Raw genomic sequence first — 24,569 nt, forward strand, 5'->3', positions numbered from 1 at the left:
CACACCACCACCTGTGCGCTTCCAAATCCCAGCCTGAGTTCTTCTTTGGGTTCCTCTTCTCTTACAACACGTTGAATCTCTTTGGTTTTTGTCTGGCTTTTGTTGTTTTCAATGGATAGCATCAAGAAATGTACAAAAGCCCATCTCTACCCCAACACAACTGACAGCAGATGGCTGTCTGCAGGGCGCTGCCTTCCATCGACCCAACAAACCAAAATCACCAAAGCACCCAACCCACAAACAGCCCTCAGCTGCTCCCCACCAAACCTACAAACAACCCAACCTCGCTGCTCAACCTTTCAGACGTCCCAGAATGCCCCCATGGAGCAGAAACAGCTCTGAATGCAGCTGATGAGGAAAGCTGTCACCTTCCTCATGGTGTGCCATGCTCAGGATGCCCAACCACCAGGGGACGGCAGCCCTGACCTGTCGCCCCTTTCATGAACTGCTGATGTCAATAGCTTTGCAGTGCTCTAGGGAAGCCCGTTTAAGCAGCCAGCGCTAAAGACAATTAATCCAGAGTGCACTAATGATTAAAATAGGCTGACAGGTCTCAGCGTGCAACAGGAAATATAAAATTATCCTTAGGGGAGTGATTTGCTGCTGGAATTCTGCAGGGATTGCTTTGACTGCTCTTTTAACACTGCTAACACCTCGCACAGTGGTATCAAGGATGGCTGCAACCACACTCAGACAGGATCCTAAAGAAGAGCCGCTGTCCCCCAGGAAGCCGCCCCATAGCACAGTGTAGGGCGGCTCCGAGTCCCCTTGGAGGTTCCCACAGCCATTGGGCTGCCCAAAGACTCCCTGCTGGATGCAGAGGAACCTGGCAGCACCACACAGTGACTGCAAATCCTATTTCTTGAGGAATTCCCAAAGGCTCTCGAGCAGCAGGTCAGCGAATCCCATCCACCAGTGGGATTTTGTGAGCACATGAACTTTGTCACTTTTCTTTTGATTTGCAGATATTGCTTTGATGAGGGACAGCGTGACATTGGGGTGTTTGGGAAATTAAATGGGAGCTGCTCCTGCACACTGCTGTTAAACCCAAAACCTCTATCAGACATCAGAGAAAAAGTGGCTTTTAGGAACCTAACAACCTAAATTCACTCTCACCACCCTTCCACCACAGCTCTATAAGAACATTTACCCACAAAGACTCCTCTTAGCAGGTGATAATTGGAACAGATATTGAGAAACACAAGAACCAGTGCTGCAGGTGATGCTGATCAGCACCGAATCTCACGCAAATCTGCTCTGCAGGAGCAAGAGCTCAACCCTGTGGGCCTGTCTACTGCTCACACCACGCTGTGTCTAGAGGGTTAATTCTGCACTGCAGTGCAGTGAGTGCTGTGCAGCTTTTGGGCAGTTCCAAACGTTCAGCTCGACCTCCCCGGAGCTCCACGCACAGCAACCACTGCAGGGCTCTGCCCACCACTAAAGCTCATTTTGCAAGGTGATCTGCAGGGAACCAGGTGCCCTCTTACAGCTCAAGCACTAAATCATCTACTGACACTGGGGGCAGGGGAAACAATCTGAGGAAGGAAGAGCTGCATTTTAGTTCTAGGCGTTAAGAGCTTGACCTTAAAGTGCTGTTTGAGTCAACACACTTAAAATGCAAGTTCAGTGGTATCTGCCCCAAATATCCGTGCTCTAATGGACACATATTGAGACAGAAGGGGTAACAAAGCGTAGTCTCAAAAACACAAGGAATGAAAGCTCTGGTATCCCAGCAGTAGTGAAGGAACACGGATAAAAAAATCAGGGGTGACACCACCAGGAATTCGTGGTGAGTTTGCATCTGGCTATAGTGAGTGTGCAGCACCGACCTCTTGAAGTGGCTGGCCAGGACGCCCACCAGCTCCCCAATCCTGCTGTCGTTGGACGGCTCTTTGCTGAACAGGCAGACGATGAGATCCTTGTTGTCCTTCGTGTGGAAAACCACCAGCTGGTCCTTCCCATTGGAGACGCTCAACCCGACCAACTGCAAAGAGTGAGAACAACATCAAACTCATGGAGGTCATTCACTGCTGCCACTCCGCCTCCTTCCTCGCGCTGCCTCTTCGTTTCTGCCTCTACACGGAGAGCAGGGCCAAAGGGAATGGCTCTCCAGCTCTCCAGCTCTCCTGCTCTCCGTGCTCCTCCCAGCTGAAGATAAAAAGGTAAAACATCGGCTGTTGGTTGTTTTGTTTTGCAGGGAAAGAAAACACAAAAACAAAAACCAAGAGGCAAGTGCATTAACAAAGTGGGGCAAGAAAAAGGGAGAAGAGGGAGAACGGAGGGAGGAAGAAGTGTTGGAAATATCCAAATCATTTGTCAGGATGGCATCTCTGATAAAAGCAGATTTTCTCACGATGGGCATCCCACAAACAGCACCCTAAGGCCGCAGTGACAGCTTCTGTACCTTGCTTTCCCCCTGTCTCCCCCCTCCGGTTCCCCACTGCAGGTACCCAGGTTCACAATCTCATCAAGGTTTACATGCGCTAATTGCTGTGCTATCTGGTGCCAGCCAGCAGCCATCCTGCTGTTCCCAAGGCATCTCAGTGCCCTTCTTGTCGTATTGATGTGGTGATTTTCTTCCAATTCTTTGTTAAACAAAGGTGGGGGGGCTGCCAGACCTTCCTCAAAACCTTCCTCAGGCCCTCCCTAAGGCATATCACCACTTGTCCTTTTAATTACAGCAGGATAGCCCTGCACAAAGCCTAACACTATTTTCATGCTGGCTATAGGTAACTTGTTGCTAGTTTACATATGTATGTTGTTAATTATTTCGCTTCTCCCCCTTTAATTCCCTGTTGCTCAGGTCCTGTCTGTCCAGCACCAAAACCCAGCCATTTTCGAACATCAAGGGGTTTCTGATTTGTGCAGGCATTTGTTACATCTCGCTTGCCTTTAGCTGAAGGCCCAGAAGTTTTTCAGATGGCTGGACAGACAGGAGCTGCAGCCTTTGTGCTCACAGCTTCCTCCATCTGCCTAACCTCCGGAGGTGTGTATGCATTACTTGCATAGGGACCGTGTGCTGTTGGAGAAGGATTATCTAAAGAATGAGTAATGAAAACTACCAGAGAACCCCAGTGAAGTAGAAAGACCCCTGAAAAGAGCTATCAGCTCTAATGAAGGACCCAAAGGGTAGCAGAGGCCATGGAATTACAAAAATTCTCATCTTGTTCTAATGCAGAAACAGCATTTGGTTCCCACAGGAGGGAGGAGGAGCTGATGCACACGAAGATGGCAGAGCAGATCTCTGTGTGCACCCAGGGAGGACACAACTCCTTCGAGCTGTGCGATGCGGGCAGAGGAAACCACACTGCTATGAGCAGGAGGCACTGATGCACCATTTTGGAACTCAAAACGTCACCATTCCCTTTCTAAAGGAGAAAAGGCCTCCGTGAACCCCCACTGCCTGCACTGGAAAGCAGCTGAGCACCATCCGACCTGCAGACCTCCTGCTCCCAGCTGCGCATACCCAACACAGGTGGGGTTTATTCTTTCCCACTGACACTATTTTGGGGCTGCGAAATAATTCCACGCCTCTGCACAGGCATCGACAGCTGCTGGGCTTTACGGTGTCCCTTACAATTAATGGGCGTGCTTTAATGACATCTCGGGAGCTCGGGGGGACTCGTGCCACCGCGGCCGCACTGTGCGCAGAGAGGAGCCACGAACAACTGAAGTCTGAATCTGAAAAGCCGACCGAAGCATTAATTATTCAACAGGGCTTTGTCAAAGTCCAAGAGCCCATAACTGCCCTGTTTCACCCCGTCCCTCCCCCTCAAAAGACTGAACAAGTGAAAATAATACAAAAGAGATCGTTTTAGAGAACGTGCTTAACTGGGCATTTACAAGCGCTAATATTAGCTCCGCCTGGAGAGCTGAAGCATCCCCAGCAGCTGCGGGGCTCCGCTTTCGACACGCAGCGCCGCAGCCCTGAGATCCTCCCTGCTTCTCAGTCACCTTCAATTCCCTTCATGCACAAACGAAGAGAACGCAGAACGTGAAAAGCAAGCGGGAATCACACGAAGGGCCGCACTGAAACCACAGCAGGTGGGGGACGCAGCGCTGACACCAAGCGATGGGAGCAGCAGACATCAGCTGATGTCTCCGCTGAGATTTCCATGGAAACAGCGGCCGAGCAGCGCCGCGTTCGCAGGGCGCTTCGGACCCGCTGGCAGCACAGCCCGGCTCTCACCGCGCTCCCCTCGCTGCGCCCCGCCGAAGGCGCCACCTCCCCCCGGCCACGGCCCTTGCGGTCGGCCCTGCCTGCACGCCCCGTCCGTGAGCGCTGCTCTGATCATTACCCGCTTGCTCTCGCACTGGTTCAAACACTTGTTCTTCCCATAGGGGCAGCTCTGGTGGCTGCAGGTCAGCGCCCGCACCACGGTGCCACCCCAGCGTGCACAGATCTTCTCCTGTTTCCACGCCAGCAGAGCAGAGATGCGCGGCTCCAGCATTTCCCGTGCTGGAATCCGGCCCTGACCCCTGCGTGGGTCCTTAGGAGCCACTTCCCCTACAAAGCACTCGGCGGCAATGGCTCGGCTCGCGTCCATTGTTCAGCCCAAAGGGAATCATTGCAGAGCTGTGAATAAAGCTGATTCCTATCTATGGAAATGTAAGTCTGTGATGCATAAAATCCCAGCTGGTCTGAGCTCACCTTGATCCTTTGAAGACATCCCTCCACCTTTAAAGCGTCTCCTGTGCGTTTTACAAGTTTGTTAGCACAAGAGTCATTGAGATTGCTAAATGCAGCCTGCTGACAACTTGGTTTGGCACAATTAAGAGATAATGTCAGCACAGCACCGCGTCAGCTCAGGAATGACCTGCAGTTGCTGCACAGTGGCAGCAATGTCTGTGCAAAACAAGAGTCGTCGTGGGACTGCTTTGCTGCAACACCTGCAAGGAGGGCAAGGCAGCAGCAGCTACCCACACTGTGCTGGGTCAAGTGGGTAACCAGCAAGGACGCTGGCAAGGGACCAATCAACCCAACGTTTGGATGCCATCTCAGCTGATCACTCATCCACATTTGCAGATTAGGTTTCACTGCTCCTCTAAACCCATTTTTTAGCCATGGGGGACCGTTGGGTTTATTGTTCCTTCAAATGCAAACATCACAACCAATTTGTGTAGGACATCTGCAAGCAGTGCAGCCAGGTTCTGTAGGGTAGAGATAATCACAGCAGCATTACCTCAGGCTGACGGAAACAAACAGGTTGAATCCATGCTCTAAGAGGAGCTTTTCTCCCTTCCCCCCTTCCTCCCAGTGATAATCTGCTGCTCTGTGACTGGCAGCTAAATGCTGCTTACATTAAACGTGAACAAATATATATAAATCAATTCCAAAAACATTCGGGATCAAACGAACCCCCAGAGACAGAGAAATCGTGTCTCAAGCTGCTGTGAAATGCCAGACCCCGATGGGGCCAAGCACAAATAACAAAAGACCAGAAGGAAGAGAAGAATGTGTCTTTTTCCAACCTCCTTCTCCATTCTATGGAGAGGAACATGGAGCTGCAGGAGCTCTGCCAGTGACTGTGAGATTGTCTGTAACTCACGTTGTAGAGGGGGATGGTCTTCATCACTTTGTACTGCTTCGTGGGGTCCATCTTATAAAGGTGCCTGTCGGTGATGAAGATTGCTCTGTCCTCCACCTTACTGAAGCGGTTGACCTGTAAAGAAGCAGCTTTCAGCCACGTGCTCAATAAAAACCTGGCAGCAGCAAACACAACATTCACACAGGTCTTGAACAGGTTGACCTGGAGGAGTGAAAAGGGGAGGTTAAAGCCATTTCATACCCAGGGAAATGGGCACTGTGAGAGCAGCTGGGACAAGCAAGACCTACATCCAGCAAAGGTTACTTTTTGTAACCTTTTTTTTTTATTTTTTTATTTATTATTACAACATTTATTTTATTACAACAGGATTATTTTTTTTTTTATTTTTTACAACAGGAACTGCGTTCTTTCTCTTCATTCCAGGTATTCTGCTGCTCTGAATTTGTGTTTATTTTTGCTATCCATCAACAGCAACAGCATCCCTCCAGTACCCAACCAATGAAATCACCAGAAGTGCTGCCAAATGCCACAGCAGCACCTCTGGAAAATTACTGCAAAGATATGAAACTGTTTGTTACGAAGTTAATTCATAAGGCTACAAGATACAAACCCCGTACCTTCACAACACCTGATGTGGGGAAAATCTAGGAATACCAGTCAACTGCTGGTTCCACACCTTATGGGAACAGTTAATAAATTAATAACAAAACGATATTCTCCTGAGAGCAGTGTTTGATACCCTGGGGTCAAGCCTCTGAGGTCCCTTCCAACCCAATCCATTCTAAGATTCTTTATTTGTTTGCTCTTTTTACACAGATCTCATAAACTGGAGGTTGGAAACAGATGACCTTTAAGGTCCCTTCCAACCCATCCTACTCAACTCAACCCAATTATTCCATGGTTCTACGACCCTTATGGTCCCCCCAACCCAACCCAACCCTACTCAACCCAAACTAATGATTCCATGGTTCTGTGATCTTTAAGATCTTTTCCAATCCCAACATCCCATGATCCCATGGTTTTATGATCCTTACAGTCTCTTCCAATCAAAGCCATCCCATGATTCTGTGAAATCCCCCCATCCCCCTGCAGCTCACCACTCTTCCAGACCACTGGTGACATTAGGCTCTACCAGTAGGGTTTTCACTGAGGAAACACATCTCTCTCTCTCTAGCATTACAATTAATTCATCAAGGAAATATTACACAAAAGGAGAATAAACTCTTTGGGAGGCTGTGCTGAACAGTCCCCAGGTAAAGTCTTTGCAAAAGCAAAAGAGAAAGCAGGGTGAAAGCAGAGCTGTTGATCTCTGAGCTGTCACACTCACACCACGGTTTGGTGGTGCAGCCTACAGGACAGTTGCATGGCCTGGAGGTCAAACAGGGCTTCCTCAGGTGGTGATCCACCTCACACAGACATCAGATCACAGAATCATAAAGGTTGGAGAAGACCACTGAGATGCTCCTGTCCAATCCCAGCTCGTCCCACCACGTCTGCTCTTGGAATCACAGAACATTAAGGTTGGGAAACACCTCTGAGATCCCCAGGTCCAACCCCAAGCCACCCCCACCCTGCCCACTGACCTCATCCCGCAGTGCCACGTTGGCACAGAACACCCCAGGGATGGTGACACAGCCTGTCACAGAATCACAGAATTGTAGGGGTTGGAAGGGACCTCCAGAGATCATGGAGTCCAACCCCCTGCCAAAGCAGGTTCCCTACAGCAGGTCTCACAGGTCGGCATCCAGGCAGGTCTTGAACATCTCCAGAGAAGGAGACTCCACCACCTCCCTGGGCAGCCTGTTCCAGTGCTCCATCACCTCACTGTAAAGAAGTTCTTGTGCACATTTGTGTGGAACTTCCTATGCTGCAGTTTCCGGCCATTTCCCCTTGTCCTGTCTCCACTCACCACTGAAAACAGTCCGCCCTCGCCATTCTGCCCCCCACACCTCAGATACTGATAGACCTGGATCAGGTCCCCTCTCAGTTTTCTTTTCTCAAGGCTGAACAGACCCAGTTCACTCAGCCTTTCCTCATAGCAGAGATGCTCCAGGCCCCTCACCATCTTTGTGGCCCTCCGCTGGACTCTTTCCAAGAGATCCCTGTGTGTTTTGTACTGGGGAGCCCAGAACTGGACGCAGTGCTCCAGATGAGGCCTCACCAGGGCAAAGCAGAGGGGGAGGATCGCCTCCCTTGACCTGCTGGCCACGCTCTTTTTAATGCACCCCAGGATGCCATTGGCCTTTTGGCCACAAGGGCACACTGCTGGCTCATGGCCGACCTGTTGTCCACCAGGACACCCAGGTCCCTCTCCGCAGAGCTCCCCTCCAGCAGCTCATCCCCCAACCTGTACCGCTGCATGCCATTATTCCTCCCCAGATGCAAGACTCTACACTTGCTGTTGTTAAACCTCATCTGTTTTTTTTCTGCCCAGCTCTCCAGCCTGTCCAGGTCTCGCTGAATGGCAGCACGGCCTTCAGGCTGTCAGCCAATCCTCCCAACTTCGTGTCATCACAAACTTGCTGAGGGTGGCCACTATCCCCTCATCAAGGTCATTGATAAAGACGTTGAACAAGACCGGACCCAGCACCGAGCCCTGCGGAACACCGCTGGTTACAGGCCTCCAGCCAGACTCTGCACCGCCAACGATGACCCTCTGCGCTCTGCCAGTCAGCCAGTTCTCAACCCACCTCACTGTCCACTCATCTATCCCACACTTGCTCAGCTTTGTTATAAGGATGTTGTGGGGGACAGGATCAAAAGCCATGCTGAAATCAAGGTAGACTACATCCACTGCTCTCCCCCCATCCACCCAGCCAGAGACAACATCATAGAAGGCCACCAGGTTGGTCAAGCACGACCTCCCCCTGGTGAACCTGTGCTGACTACTCCTGATCACCTCCTTTTCTTCCAGTTGTCAGCACCTTCAGGTGGTTTTGCACCTGTGACACACCAACGTAACCAGCTGGTGCTGTGCCTTCAGTGCCACGTGGGGAAGCACGCACAGAAGAGATGCAGCCACATGCCAGTGCAATTGCAAATGCCACTGTTCTCTGGTTTTGTAGGAGTGGAGACAGCCCCTATGTTCTCAGATACTGATCATGCCCTTCCTAGCACTGTGTTCTCTGCACCTTCTGGGCTTCTTTTATTTATATCCCCGTTGATCCAAACGGGAATCAGACTTAATTTAGCTTCCTTAGCTTCCTTCAGCTGATAGAGAAAAATGAAGGTCCAGCCTACAGCAGAAAACCTTCAAACAAGTTTTCCAGGTCGCCCCAGGGCTGAGAGCAGCGGCTTTGGAGATGGAGCTCTCGAGGGAGAGCAGTGCCACAAATGACAAGAGCAACAGGAAGAAAAGACGTGTCCTAAAAATAGGAGAAATTGTTGTTTCCTAGGTGATAAAACAAAATCTGGCAGCACGCATGAAATATGCATTTGGTTTCCCGAGGCAAAAAAAGCTGAAAAATAAAGAGCACCACCACACTCAGCAAAAGATGTATTTTTCCACAGGAAAATGACCTGCTCCCACCTGTACCCACTGCCAGAACGCAAACACACACACTTCCATCACACAACGTCAAAGCTTCTTCACAGGCGCTCTATAAAAAGAGCTACAAAGCTTTGGCCCAGGCAGATTCATCGCTGCTATTCGTATCAAGCTGTCAGAATTAAGACCCCGCACACCCAAGCAGTTATCGATACTTAAGAGCTGCTGCGAGTTGCTTTTGCCTTCCTGACTTCTCCAGAACAACGTCAATCAGCAGCTAAAAAAAACCGCCTCCGAGAAGTCACTGCTTAGCAAATATCCTGCAGCTCACAGCGGATATGCTCTTCACATCAACATTTTTAAATACGTGAACTCTAGGCTTAACTGGTGCCTATTCAAGCTGCTCTGTGTTTATCCTCTTAATGTCATTTCTTTTCAAAGAAAGAAGAGCATTAGACTGCAATTACCTGAGAGTTCTGAGGATCAGACACCTGACACTGGAGGTGAAAGTCAGCACTGTTTGTCTACTCCAACCACGGCTACAGGCTACAATTTTTCCCCTTGCTTAGTTGGCAAATCCGAGGCTCACATTTAATTTAGATTCCCTGGGTGCATTGTTTGGAAAGATCTCGATGGCAGATCTTGAAATGTCAAATCTTTGTCTTGTTGGCTTTCAAAGTTCAGGGCTATTTGTTCCTCTCTCTGGTTGACTTTAGGCCTTGGACATTTTTTCTTCACCCAAGAGGGAAGGCAGACAAATGGTTCGTTCGAGCAGTTATCACACCCAAAGGGCTCACTGCTTTTGGGTTTAAACGTAGAGATACTCTGAAACGGCCTCACGTATGTCATCAAGGATCCTACAGAGCTGTCCTGAGCAGCAAGCACGAAATTACTTCATCCATTTGTTTGGGAACCATCGGATCATTAAGGTTGGAAAAGACCTCCAAGATCACCAAGTCCAACCCCCACCCCTCCCCACCATCCCCACCTCCCTCACGAAGGAGGAGGCGCTCCTGGTTTCCTCAAGGCCAACGCTTCCCTGACGCGTTGTGCTGTCACCAAACACATCTATTTGTTCAGGGCAGATCCCTAGGAATGAAACCGCAGCGCCAGGCATGAGGGCAGCGCCAGGAACGGGCGCTCAGAGCTGCGCTGCAACTGCTGGAAAGGAGAAGGGAAGGATCCGTGTGTCAGAAACCTCTCTCACCTGTCCATACAGGAGGCTGTCCTTTAAAGCTGACTCAGAAGTGAGAAAAACCTTAAAGCTTAAACATTACATAACAGTGAGCAGCACTGAACTCCCACAGCGGGCTGCATGTGTTACATAGGTGCTGAGTAATTTCCCTCACCATCACTCTACCCCTATTAAAAACGACCATTTCTTTCCTATTAAAAATAACTATCACGTCGTTAAGAACTGAATGTTGTATTTTTACAGTTATTCCAGTTTTAAGTAGAAACAGCAATCATTTGGATCTGGTTTATTAAACCAACTGCAGTGGGAATTTCTTTGTTTTCAGCCCAAACGAACAAAAATGTAAGGTGAAATTCTTCAGTATCTCCATCAGATTCTACACAAAGTGCTTCCAAGGCTGTACAGGTGAGGTCTGAGACTCTCCCGATCCTGGCTCGCTCAATACTCACTCAAATCACTCATTTAATTAGTGACTTTCAAAAAGAGAGTGTTGAAAGCAATGGGCTCCTCCGCTGAAATAGTGGGAAGCAAGAAGAGATTTCTACTTTTATGTACAGCAATCACCTTCTGTTGTATAAACATCATTGCCACGAGGAAAGAAGTTCCATTACAAAGTGGACATTACTCACTGCAAAATGAATGCTGTTGCTATTGAAGGTACTTGCAGAATCACCAATATACACCTGGCAAGGGGAGGCCAACCCCCCATGTCCACTGTGTGCAAACAGCACAGATCTGTGGCTTCTGGAGAGCACTCCAGCATCAGTGGCCACCGGAAGGTTTGTGTCTGATGGGTTCATAAAGCTCAAAATTCTCTCTCCTGATGGACATTCTCAAACAGCATTGTCAGAAACCACCCATAGCAGACCTTAGGAGAACTCTGTACATCACAGTAGCACTGCACACACCAGAAAAATCCAAGTATGTTTTTTTCTGATGAGTTTTTAAGGCTTTCCTGCCAAAGAAGCAGAATTCTGCTCTCAGATACAAGCCAGCTACACAGAATCAAGTGACTTTATTCATTCCTCTGCAACAAAGAGGTCCCTCCAAGCACCCTTTGGTGCAATAGGTTCTGAGCTGCGGATCCACCAAAAATCACAGCCGATTAACAGCAGTCAATTAACACAGGACTACTTAGGAGGGCCATCTGTAGAGGTATCTGCAGTCCTGCCATCCCTCCGTTGGCATCACACAATGCCACCCCAGCCCCAAAGCATCCCCACCCAGCTCACCTTGCGGACGTGACACGAGAAGAGAACATTCATGTATTTGTCTTTCCGTTTCAGCTCGGTGGCAACAGGGAGGAAGGCGCCCGTGCTCTGAGGGTGATCCGGCCTCTGCAAGAGCAAAGACGGGCTTGTCACTCTTTGTGCTCACTGGGGACAGCAACTGCACGGCGTCAGGGCAGGACTGCAGCTGCACCACCTCATCGGAAGCTTCCTCCCACCCCTCTGGAGAGCAGCAGAGTTTTATTGCTTTCAGAGGGAGCCTGAACAAAACAAAATGCTTGGAGGAAGGACGGAGTAGAAAGTATTGCAAGTTGCCTCGAGATAATGTCTTTGTTCCTTTCCATTTAGTGCTGCTTTTAGCATCCTGCTGCATCCAGGATTTCAGCCTTACACCAACCTCCCTCCCAGGTCTGGCCATTTGATGAGCCAGCTGATGGCGTTGCTCACCACCCTTTAATGCTGTTTGGGATGCTCACTCAAACCAGGCTCGGTATGTTCTGGAAAATTAACCTGCAGTGCTCTCCCTTCCAAGAAACCAACAGCCACGTTCCCAAATTTCCACCCTTTTGGTTTCCTGAGCCCCAGACCCCTCTGACCTCCACCGCTTCCTCTGTGTGCTCACCAGTGCGATGTAATCCCCCTCCCACGCTCTCTGCAGCCCCAGATCTGCTCGGTGACCCTTCAGCACCTCCATGGCAGCAACCTTGGCCCGCAGCTGAGGTAGGTCCTTTGGAGGGATGCTCCGGATGAGTTCCCCTGCTCTCCACCTGCCATGTAAAGCTCGAGTCAGGCTCACATCTGTACCAAGTGCCCTGAAGTTTCCAGCTTACATGACACATCACCTTTAGCTCCTACCAAATTTGGCTGGCATGCTTCCCCACATCCCTCTGGTGCCCAGAAGTGAACTGATAGCACTGTTGGCACTGATAGATCTGTTGGCAATACAGTTTTTGCAAGCCCATTTTTTAGCTCATTTAAAACACCATTCCTTTTCTACAGCCAAATTTGGTCCTACAATTGAAATCTAACCAACTGTAACATGAAAGAGGACAGACCAGAACATTCGTTACTCCACCGCCTTCAGCAAGAACATTAGCTCTGTAGGACCAACGCTGTGAAAAGTCTTTATCGACTAAAATTTGGTGTTGATGATAATTGAGCTTATTCAGAAAGCAGGACACTACCCAATAGGTCATGGACAGCATTCAAGAGACAGCTGGGAAGAAAAACAAGGCCAACCTGCTCTAGTGCTGGTGGCATTCTGCTTCAAGCAGATGGCCCTACAGATCCCTAGAAGCCTCGTCCAGCCAATATTTCCTTTGTTGATAACTTTCAGAAGATATCATTTTTCAAACTGGAATCAGAGCTCTTGACACCCCTCCTGTCTGCAATAACAAGACTTGCCAAAGAAAAAAGTCACTGGCTTTTGGTCATTAAGGGGGTTGCAACGAATGTATAAAACAACTCTTCCACACAGTGCATACAGTGGATAGCGGTATGTTGTTTAATTTATTTCAAAGTAGTATTGACTTACTATAAAAGTCTCAAGGGACTCTAAAAGATTCATTTTTCTCTCTCCTTCTGCCAACCACCAGCTGCTCTTTTCTTTCAAAACTGATTAGAAAGTCTTAATTGGGACTAAGTAAGGAAGCATGGTGTCCATCGTGACCAAATCTCTGAAACAGGACAATTATTTGCCTGGTCAGGGTATCAGAGCCCACTACGTGGGGAGGGGTTGATGTTGGACTTGGTGATCTCAGTGGTCTTTTCCAACCACAGCTGTCCTGTGACTCCAACATCTTCATTTTTGCTGCCCAGTTAATGTCCTCCAGTCATCTCCCCAAATTTTCCGGATCAAGTATGAACCGTTCAGTCCTTGCTTAGACCGAACAGAGTCATGTTCTCATTTGTACCTGTGGTAAATCGCCTGGAGCGCCTCTTCAAATTGGTGCAGCACTTTGGGTGGCGTGGGCCACTGCACATGCTTGCCATAATCCTTCATGGATCGGACGTTGCGGAAGCGCTGGGCGACCTCGTGGATGTAGGACTTCACCTTGTAGCGGCGGTAGTGCCTGAGGATCGTGAGGGCAGCCCTCGTCCTCTTGTAGCGGAGCCGAGCCAAGGTGCCCCTCCAGACCTGAGAGCCACAGAGAGGACAGAGGACGGCGTCAGAAGGAAGGAAGGAAACGCCTCTTTATTCCTCTCCATCCCTACGCACAGCAGTCATCAGCTTTAAAGAGCGAGATTTTGGTGTGCCAATAGGATTTGGCTGGAAAAACATGGGTGGGCTGAGCTGCTCCTGGCACTGTGTGACTTGGTGTGATGGACAGTGACACGTCATGACATTTGGTGGCAGACAACAACACATCACGACATATGATGGCATGCGATATCCACTCACAATGACAGTGACACGTCACGACATGACAACACACGACAAAGACACGTCATGACATTGACAACACACATCCACAACTCACAACAGGCAATGACACGTCACGACATGACGACACATGTTAACGACACGCCACATGACAACACACATACACGACTCACAACGGGCAATGACACGTCACGACATGTGACGACACGTTAACGATGCCAGATGACAACAGGTGAAGTTGACTCAGGACGATGCACAGCACCACAGCAGGACACTGGGCAGTGACTCATGACAACGGACGACAGCCATTCGCGACACACGATGACATGCAATGTTGACTTATGACAACAGCTCGCAGTGTCGACGGCTCCCTGAGTTGGTGCACAGCTGTCCTTTCCCTCCACCACCACCCACCAGGATGAAGACTGCATTTCTGCTTCCTCGTAGGATTAAACTGAAGGATAAGGAGCCTCTTGCACAGAACGAGTGCAGCACCACCCGCTGCAGGCCCTGCTGGGAGCTGATGCCTCTCGAGAAACATCCCAGAGCTCCACTGATGCTATCAAGCCTTCTGGTTACAGAAGAATTAATTAATTACCAGGGTGATCTCCAACATAGCATACTCCTGATGAAGCTGATGTCAAAGGTTCTCCTGACAGCCCTACCGATAACCCTGCTGTGTGGCTGAGAACAGCCATACGTAGAAGAGGCAGAGCAGATGTGAAGGAGCTCTTCTCTATACTCTGAACATTCAAAGAGGAAGCAGAAACTTTGGGTTCCTTCTCAAGAAAAGCAAAGAACTCCTCCTTCCACCTTCTCTCAGAGTCCCTCTTCGTACTCCTCCAGCCTTCTGCCCCTCCAAAACAGACCCAGGAGCCACGTCACGTTGCCCAAACACCCCATGGTAACACCAAGCCGATCCACCCTTCGCTTTCAGCATGCTAAACTGCAGGTGTGTAACTTTACCCCAAGATAGAAAGCAGTCCTTGATGCAGCACGAGATCACCCCACACACCATCCATTCAGCAGAACATGGTGAAGGCCAAACTGGGAAAAAGCAAGAGCAAGAAGTGCAGAAATCACTGTAACAACAGCAATACAGCAGCAGAGTGTTGTACAGCCAAACAAAACTGGCAGTGAGACAAAGGGAGATGAGCAAGGAACAGCGGATTGGTACTGAAAATCTAAACATCATACGCATAGAGCCACAGGAAAATAATATCTAACACCTTCCTTAATTGCATTTCGAAGCATTGGGCAGACGGGGGGAAGGCAGCATCGTCTGCACAGAACAAACTGGCACCAAACATACCTGCAGAAAGCACGTCGGCAGCAAACCAGGTAAGATAAAAAACCTACCACCAACTTCCTACTTGTTAATTTCAAAAGAACAGAAATAGGGAACGAGGGGTGCAGCAGCTAAGCAGCCTTCTGACCTCCTAAACCGTCACAAGAGAACAAGCACACATTCTGAGCTGTTTTGGACACAGAACGAGGCCTCAATTCGCTCCCCTGTGCTGCAGCAGACACGTTCCTGAGGAAAGCCTCTCTGGCAGGGTTTTTTTTCCAGACGGGCGGAACAGAGGCACAGTAACAGATTGCCCCGATGCTGTATCAGCTGCAGCGCTGCAGAAATTGGCTTCGCAGCCAGAAGTGTCACAACGCTACCAACAGGAGCCTTCCAAACCCAATTATCCAGCCCAGGGCGTCCCTTGGCTGCACACAAACAGTCGGCTCTTAATGAAAAACACGTCCTCCAATCAAGCTGTCAGCACTGGGTAACCTCGCTCCTGGTGAGGGCCTTCCTAACAGCCGCACTGGCAGCTCGTTCCAAAAGTAATGAGAAACCAAACTCACAGGCACTGTATTTGTTTTCTAAGCTTACAGTACGTAATCATTTTTGCAGAGACAAGTCTGTAACTGTCCCAGGCTGACACTGATTGCTTTATCTTCTGACTCCATCCAGCTTCGGCCAAACCTGACAAAGGAAGAGAAAACCCCAAGAGGCAAGGTCTTACAGGAGGAATCAGTGGCAGGGGCTCAAATCAGAGTGACACTGCTGGAAGGAGTTCAAGACCATCTGCTTTGTCCCATCTCCAAATCCCAAACCAAGCTCCCAGCCAAGCACGGCCCCGCGATGCTGGGTCCCAAGCCAACAGGTAGGAGGATCTGGCAGTGTTTCAGGGGGGTGAGGATGGTGGAGGTGCACAAAGGATTTGAGGAGGGTGGGAGAGCACTGGCCGTGGCCACGAGAATAAAGCTGCGGCTGTCATCGTTGTGGAATGTCAGCAGCATGGGGCAAACCCATGGGAAGCTCATGAAAACCATGTTGGAAGATGAGTTTTATAGTGAAAAACTGGAAAGCAGACTCAAAAGCAATGAATTTTGTTGTCAATTACTGCGGCATCCAATGACCAAGGCCAGGCTGGACGCGGCCCTGGGCAAGCTGCTCTAGTGGGGCACAGCCAGCCCACGGCAGGTGGGTTGGAGCTCAATGAGGTCCCTTTCAACCCAGCTATCCTAGGATTCTGTGACCAAGTGAGAGCAAGAGACTTCATGCAGGACACTGTGAGAGAGAGGTCCTCCACATGAAGGGCTGCCCAAGGAGACAGGGCAGAGGTTGGGCATAGGAATGGGTAACAATCAGCACCAAAACGGAAAGAAACGGTGCACCTGAGCTCCACCTCCCAACCTTTACCCGTCCACTGCCCCCTTGTGATCTCCCAGCTTCCCTTCGATCACCTCTGCCTTCTCCACACTTTGCTCAGGTGATGACAGACTAACAGGGCAATTCAGAAATTAAGGCTGAGGACTGATGGAGAGGAAGCTTTGGAAACCAGGACAAAAAGAGGTGATCTGGTGGCAACCCTGCCTGTGGCACTGGGGTTGGAACTGGATGACCTTTAAGGTTCCTTCCAACCACCCCGTGATCCTATGAAAAAGAAATGGAACTCTCACCCACACCAAAAGTCAGACCTTATCTTAAGGGAAGGACTGAAATCTTCTCCTGAAGGATGTTTAACTCACATGGCTTTGAGGAAAAATTAATAAACTCAAATTCAAATGATTATATACGATTTAAAGCAGATTATAAACTCGCTGAGCTCCTAGCAACGATTCCTAAGATTAAATAAAGCTACTAGAACTGAAGAACTCCAACTTAGCTCATCTGAATTAAACACCAGTGCTACACTTTGGAGCAGCATTGCAACTAACCGAGCCTTGGCCAACCATTTCATGCTTGCTGTAGCACAGCACACCTCCTCCCACTGCTTTGTGATCAATATTTCATGCTGCCCTCCAGGCATCCAAACTGAAAAAGATAAAACAAAACCCAGCCAGGGACTCACAGAGCCATGAACCCTTCTGCACGGCTTTAAAGGGCCTCAAACAGGAAAGGTTATGAAATATTTAAGTCGACCTGCGCAGTTTGAGGCACTGCAAATCAGAAGCGAGCTTTAATTATGCCATTCCTGATTGCCCTTGGAAGGGTCAGCTCCTTGCAGAGCGGTGCAGTGGGCGAGGCGATGGAGGCAGGATGGAATGGCCAACATTCACAGCCAGCTTTGGGACCTGCATTTCACAACACAACCAAACTCAGATCCACCGGAGGAATTTCATGTTTGTTAATCAGAGCTTCCTGGTTCCTGCGGATCGCACTGCAGCACGCACAGACAGCGAGTGGGAAGGGCTGCTTCATTTACTAAATGCTGTTTTCTCTTTTCACATGAGTCAGCTGAACAGCGCTCGTTCCATTGCTTTGCTTAATAGAAACAACGTCCCAATAGGTGGAGCAGAGAGAGGGGTCACCTCAGATTAATTAGATTGCACCGAGAAGGCTGTGCCCAGCAATAAATACAAATAGCACAGGGACAGGCGAGGGGCGCATGTGAGATGTGCGCAGGGACGAAACGATGGACGGGGAGAAGTGACGGCTGGATTTTTCCTGCCACTCATTGCTGCCCTGCCTGAAAGCTTCCCGAAATTCTGGCAAATTCTGCTTACTTTTGTTCAAAGGTCAGGAATGCCGTAAAAGCATGCGAGGGAGGACAGCGTTCGTTGTGGTGAAAGAGAAAAACAATTCCAGAAACACACTGATAAACGCAGCTCCATCACCAGACGTTTGGTTTTGCCCCACAGCCCCATAAGCCCCACAGCCCATGGGAAAAGCTCATCGCCATCAGCAATTCACACTGCAGCATCCTATGAGGGAAGGAGATACGCACAGAAATCGTGCACCTTTGCCTTACTTTGGGTGACCCTGATCCTCTCTTGTCCTCCTTTACCCAACAATGAATAGATACTGATGTCTACTTTGGTTAAAGAAGTGTTTTCACAGCACGTCCTGGGTGAGGAAAGATGATAAGCAAGCATTCAGGTGTCCCACTGTACCTGCAGGGTGGGAGCCCTGCCCTGTGGCACATCCCTGACCTCTTTCTGCCAGCACAGATGCTCACCTGAAGTATGCTGTGCTGTAAAGAAGGGGGGGGAACTCTGAATTACAAATCAGTCGCAGTTCCCTCCTGCTGCCCCCCATCAGGCGGAGCTACGCCGTGGTGACGGCAAGGGACGTTCATGGCAGATCCTCAGTGGTTCCCAACAGTACCCCAATGGGTCCCAACAGGAACCACGGTTCTCCTCCTGCTGCCGGAGTCTTGCACACACAGCGCCCGTGCCCAGGAGGTGCTGGGTGATGAGAGCAATCCTCTGCTCCTCTGCACTGAGCAGTGAAGATTTAGGGAAGCGATTACCATACGCAGCTGCACCGCTCTGATAAAACTGCTCTGGAATAGTGCACTAAATTATATTGACAAGATGCATCGCTTTGCATGCTGCACGTGCTGAGCTGCTTTCTTGAACAAAGCGCTCCTCTACAAAGCTAATGAATATACGGGAACGTTTCCAAGAAAAACAACCACAGAAGCAAATTCTTACCATTATCAAACAAAGGAAGCGGCATGATGTTAAGGGTTAAGGGTTACTCACATGATGAAGCTGCTAAGATAATCACAGAATCTCTTTCTGAAAGCCTTGGGAGCAATACGTTGTGTAATACATATAATTAGAAATGAAGATGTACATTTGAAATAAGCAAGAAATGGAATTGCTATCAGCAGATTTTCCTTTCATTTAAAATTACTGAAAGACAAATGCTACTGGACCCCAACCTGAGGCAGGCTGCACCTCTCCCTGTCCCCGGCCCAGCGCCATGCTTACAGGCAAAGTTACAGTTGGGTAAAGGAGCAAGAATTACATTTTTGTGTGCATTTTTAACAGTTGAAAGCAAGTTGAAAACAAAAATTAGACACAGGCAACACTGCCAGTGTTTTCAGAGCCTCTTCAGATCCTCAGTCTGAGATTTCATTTGTCACTGTGCTGACAGCTTCCTGCGGGTCTGTGACTGCCCCATCTACCGGCAGCAGAGCACAGCTGGAAACGAGGACTGGATTCGGAGCACAGAATGAAACCCAACAGCAAAACGGCAGAAATACCAAAAACGGCAGGAAGAAATCGCCTTCCATCTTACACAATTCCACACCCACCAACTTCAACCCACCACCCAACCAATGCAAATGCAGACGCAACCCTGGACTTCCAATTGTCTCCTTCCATGTTGGTCATACTGACTTCCAGAAGGGAAATCAGGTCAAGCACGTTGTTGACACAACAACACTATTGGGCACAGAACAGTTTTTGAACCAGCTCTTGTATTTTGTCCCCTCTGCTGCATGACCATTGCGGGGAGTTGGGCTAGATGACCTTTTGGGGCCCCTTCCCACTCCAACAACTCTATGACACCATATTGCTTTGAGGTTGCAAGCCAGCTTCTGTTGTACAGTCACCCCAAGCCCAAACGATTCAGGAATTTGCCAAGTCCCATTGCTTAGAAGAGGATTTTCATAAGAAAAGCCTGAAAATGCCTTTGCACTGAAGTTGCAGAATGTAAAATTATTTACCCAGAGGGTAAAATGAGGAAGAGCTTGAGATCAAATCCCATATTCAGAAGGGGGAGAACATGCAGGGGTCCCCTGCACAGCACCTTGGGGTCACAGCCTTGTGATGCTAAGGGCCTTCTATCAGCAGCTCTGCAGATGACGTCCACTCTGCCACCCTTCCACCCAAACTGCTGCCAGCATTGCCAGAGCCCCACAGCAGCATTTTCCTTCTTGCTGTGATGTAATCCTTGTGTTCTCGTGATGTCTGCTCCTGCCAACCCCAATACTGCTGTTGCTGTGAGCTCCCATGGGAAGAAATTGCCACCAACACACAAATCACTCCTTCCTTTCCCCTCATTTTCTATCCCTTGCCTGCCTTTGTTTTATTTACCTTGGAGGACTCAGCAATAGGTATGCGCAAAGCTCCATGAACCAACATGAAAGCATCCTTCCAACCCAAACAAACCTCAAATGTTTTGTGCTCAGTCATCAGCAACACGATGAAGAAGCAAGAAAAAACAACAGGGAGCTTGAGAAAAGGTGCTTTAAGGATCGTGAGCTGAGCTTTTTGATGCAGCAAAGTGAAGCTTTACCTTCTGCAGGAAGAGCACAATCCTCACGAGCATCTTGGCATGGAGCTCCTCCAAGGTGAACAGCGTTCGTGGTGTGCGGATGAAGATTTTGGTCTTCCCATAGGCAACATCGTGCTGAAACCCATGGCACTCAATGAGCTTCTTCACAGCATCTTTGTCTGAAGGGAGGTCATGGTTTGGCCAGGTGAATTCTGAGATCATCTTGTACCTGGAATCACAATTTCCAATGCACGCTTGTCCTCTGTGCTCTCCAGAAGACCAACCTTCAATACCTTTTAGGCATAATGACCAGCTAAATCAAAATACAGCTGATTACATGCAGCAGATCCTGAGGCAGTTTGTGTAGGAGATGCGATCCCCAAAACCGAACAGCAAGGGAATGCAAGAGGTGTGATTTTAAGCCACTGAAAAGAACAAGCACTGTGAGGAGCTCAGTTCATCGACACAGAACTGATGAATGCGATGAGCTCCATTAACAGAGCTCTGCAAAGAGCAACACTGGATCGTCCACGTATCATTTCTGGACACACAAATACAACTGATGCTTTAGCTGCTGTATTACCCACATTCATGATCCAAATAAAACACTCTTGCAACAGACTTAACCACCTCTCTATTTAAAAGCCCATGATACAAGCACTCATGGGGCATAAATATTTTAAGCTGGTTTCTCTTTTCTGTTCTCATCAGGAAAATGTTCCTGCAGTAATTAATTCGATAGGAAAACCTTCTAGCTGAGGACACTTAAATAAGGGAAACCAAAGGATCAGGACAGCACTACAAATGCATGCTTTATTAAACAGGGCCCAGAAAAAAATAGAGAGAGACGTTGGAGAGCTGAAGTGTGAGCAGGATCTCACAATAATAATTTTTGTGCAATAATTTGCAGCACTGCCAAATCCTGACCTCACCACTAATTACAGCAAGGCAGGAGCCATCCTAAATCTGCTCAGTGACACCACAACCCTTCCCCTCTCCTTTTGCCTGTGCGTGGTGGCAGCTCGGAAGGTCACTTGGACACAGAATCACTGAGGTTGGGAAGCCCACTAAGCTCCTCCAGTCCAACCATGAGCCACCACGACTCACAGAGTCTCAGAATCACTAAGGTTAGAAAGATCTCTAAGATCCCCAGTCCAACCCGTCCCTGCCATGCCACCAACACTAAGGGTCACATCTGCACAGCTCTGGAACACCTTTGGGATGGCGACTTCACCACCTCCCTGAGCAGCCTGTGTCACTGCATCACCACTCTTCCAGAGAATAAATTGTTCTCAGTATCCAACCTGAAGCTCCCCTGGCACAACTGCAGACCACCAGCTCTCGCAAGGCCCCAGGTCTGTAGCATCGCCTGGGGTTGTTGTGGCTGAAGCTCAGGACCTGGCACTTGTTCTCGTTGAAGCTCATCCCCCTGGCCTCAGTGCAGATCCCTTGTAGGGCTTTCCTACCCTCAGGCAGACTGACACCTCCTCCCAGCTCCTGCATCTGCAAACTTATTGAGGGAGCACTCAATGCAGAGCAGATGGGATCTTGGTGTTGTTTCCATGCTGTGTAACACTGCCCGAAAATAGGCCTGGGATGCCGCTGTGGGGAAGGGCTGGGTTACAGCCACAGATGCCTCGCGGGCGCCGCTCCTCCGCTCCCCCAGGCAGCCCTTCCCAAACGCCCCCAGCGCTGCTTTATTTGGAATATCGTCGCCCTCGGGTACTGCAGGCTGAGCAGCACCAACTCTGTCCTGGAGGAGAGTTCCTTTATTTGCACAGTTGTGATCCCTCGCGATCCCCCTTCAGTAAACGCTGCTGAGCGTGCAGCTCCCACCACAGGTCAACATCCGTACCTCTTCAAGAGGGGCAGGTTGAGAAGATTCAGTGCAGGCTGCACTGGGAGCACTGCTGTGGTATGCAAACGCAGCGTGTGCTCTTATCCTTTAGATGCTGATCCGACCGCAGGCTCCGGCACAACAAACACTGCAGCACCTCAAAACTCCACCACTTGCCACATGCTAATTTGGTTGTCTGGATGCAAACAGCACTTCTGGCTTTAAGCTTACAGGAGCTCATCAAATATTCATGACAAACAAAGCAGCTGTTTATATTAATAGTAATTACATAAGTCTTAAGGAACAAATTCCACGTGCGAAGGCAGATGTGAGCACTAACCTCTGCGTAATGTTCAGGAGAACAGATACACAGGGCTGCAGGCTGTGTGATAAGCCTCACCTCCTGTTCTGCCTCAGGTATCATGGAACACCCAGGCAAATCTCCTCTGTCATCTCTCGTGGCATTTGGATCTGACGTGACACATCCCACCTGCTCAGTTCAGGCTTTTTTTCCTGTCCTCAGGGACTTTCCCCTCATACAATTCAATAACAGAGGTTAAAACCAATTCAGTATCTGAAGAGGATGAATCCTCAGTATCTGCGCTAATTTACTGAAGCTGCAAGACAAATTACAATCTAAAACGTTCAATTTGCCACAGATCTGGTAGGAGTAACGAGGGCAAAGGATATCAGAAAGATGCTTTAATGAGGCCATGCTATTATCCCTTTCCCACACTTCCACTTTGTAAGCCCAGAGGTTTCCTCCTGTACTTGCGGCGTCACTGCACACCACTGACAGACACGGGGAAATGGTTTCAAACCAGAAGAGGGGAGATGCAGATTGGGTGTAATGAGGGCAGGGAGGCTCCGGGACAGGCAGCCCAGGGAGGCAATGGGTGCCCCATCCCAGGGGATGCTCGGCTCAGCTGGAGGGGCTCTGAGTGCTGGCAGAGCTGTGGGTGCCCCACTGAGTGCAGGCACTGGGACAGACAGCCTTAACGGCCCCTTCCAACCGGAACACAGTCCTATGACTGAGCACTTCCCATGACACACAGCATCCACCTGTCCCTCTCACCGCAATCATCAGACAAGATGCAGAGAGAAAACAGCAGTTCATTAGCTTTTAGTTTTTTGGGTTATGCTCAGGGGAAGAACCTCATTACAATTCCCTACGGAGAGAATAACGCAGCAAAGGAGTTCAGCACAAAGAAGGGGAGCCCGAGCAGCGAGGATGATGGACCTGAGAGCACAGCTGCCCTCCTACCTGTGAAGGAACTTCTGGTAGGTCTGGCGGTAGGCAAAGCCTGCCCTTCGCACCCTGACGTTCTCCAGCAATCCCAGGTACTCCACCTGGTGCCTGCAGCGCTCCTCGTCAAACAGCTGGGGGGACTTCTTGTCGTTGGGCTTAATGCAGCGGACATAATAGGGCTCCTAGAGGGACAGAGACAAGAAAGAGTCCACAAACCTGGCAAAGAGCGGCTGTCACTCTTCACAACCAATCTGCTTCGACCGTGATGGGGTTCGAAGTTGATTCAGTACTTTCTCTCCATCGTCAGCCCTTGCCATGCTCCCAGCAGGGAGAGCAGCACGCCCCACAAAGGCTCCAAGCCTGATTTCTTAAAGGCAAAACTGTTCCTTATAACCGCACGGTCTTTTATTTTTCAAGGTCAAACAGAATGGAAATGGAGATCAGCGAGTTCAGAGAAGAACCAGAAAGACTGAAAACCCAGAAAACGCGACCCAGAGGAAATATTGCATCAGTTCAGAAGGGCTGAGCCACAAAACCATGCTGGTGACAGCACCTAACATCTTCCATCCTTAATGCACCTGAAAGGTAAACACAAAGAGATGCAGCAGTTCTGGTTTGGGACAAGGAAGGCTTTAAGCACAATACAGAACAGCTCAAGTTGAACATCAGCAGAACAAGCATGGGAGCAGAATGCCTGTGGAGGGGAGGAAGCCCATCAGGGGAGAGGAGCAGACTGCACACATCTGCACAGGGAAGGGGAGCAGCACTGTCCTCAATCAGGACTGAACTCCAGGCATTCCCAAGGTCCCCTCCAGTCCTATTTTCTGTGATTTGTTGATGACTTCATCCTATTTTCTGTGATTTCAGGTCACCGTCCTAAACTCAGGATAATATGAAAGGCCCAAAATTGCCATTTTCCTTTCAGTAATGCTGAACAAATGGGCTCATCCCCAAATAACCCAGCTAGCCCTGACACAACGTGGAAGCACGCAGCGCTGATGTGAACACGAAGCCTGCACACACTAACAAATAGGAATGGGATGAATGACCACAGCCCCAGCACTGAGACGAGACATTAAGAGGCCCTGGCACAGCCCACAGCGGTGGTGCCCCATCCCTCACTGTGCCCAGA

General features: G+C 49.4%; 1 protein-coding gene across 1 annotated transcript in view; it reads right to left on the reverse strand.

The window, feature by feature from the left end:
* The window catches only part of MYO1D (myosin ID), a gene marked incomplete at both ends in the record, with an annotated part of 70,645 nt that overhangs the window by 16,556 nt on the left and 29,520 nt on the right, over positions 1-24,569 (reverse strand). The window contains 7 exons of the mRNA XM_079547273.1: positions 1,830-1,984; positions 5,550-5,663; positions 11,464-11,568; positions 12,083-12,227; positions 13,374-13,597; positions 20,373-20,580; positions 23,453-23,619. Of these exons, the coding sequence (XP_079403399.1) occupies positions 1,830-1,984; positions 5,550-5,663; positions 11,464-11,568; positions 12,083-12,227; positions 13,374-13,597; positions 20,373-20,580; positions 23,453-23,619 (1,118 nt within the window). The remainder of the gene's footprint in view (positions 1-1,829; positions 1,985-5,549; positions 5,664-11,463; positions 11,569-12,082; positions 12,228-13,373; positions 13,598-20,372; positions 20,581-23,452; positions 23,620-24,569) is intronic.

Source organism: Tetrao urogallus (assembly GCF_951394365.1).
Source record: "Tetrao urogallus genome assembly, chromosome: 26".
In the NCBI taxonomy this organism is placed as follows: domain Eukaryota; kingdom Metazoa; phylum Chordata; class Aves; order Galliformes; family Phasianidae; genus Tetrao; species Tetrao urogallus.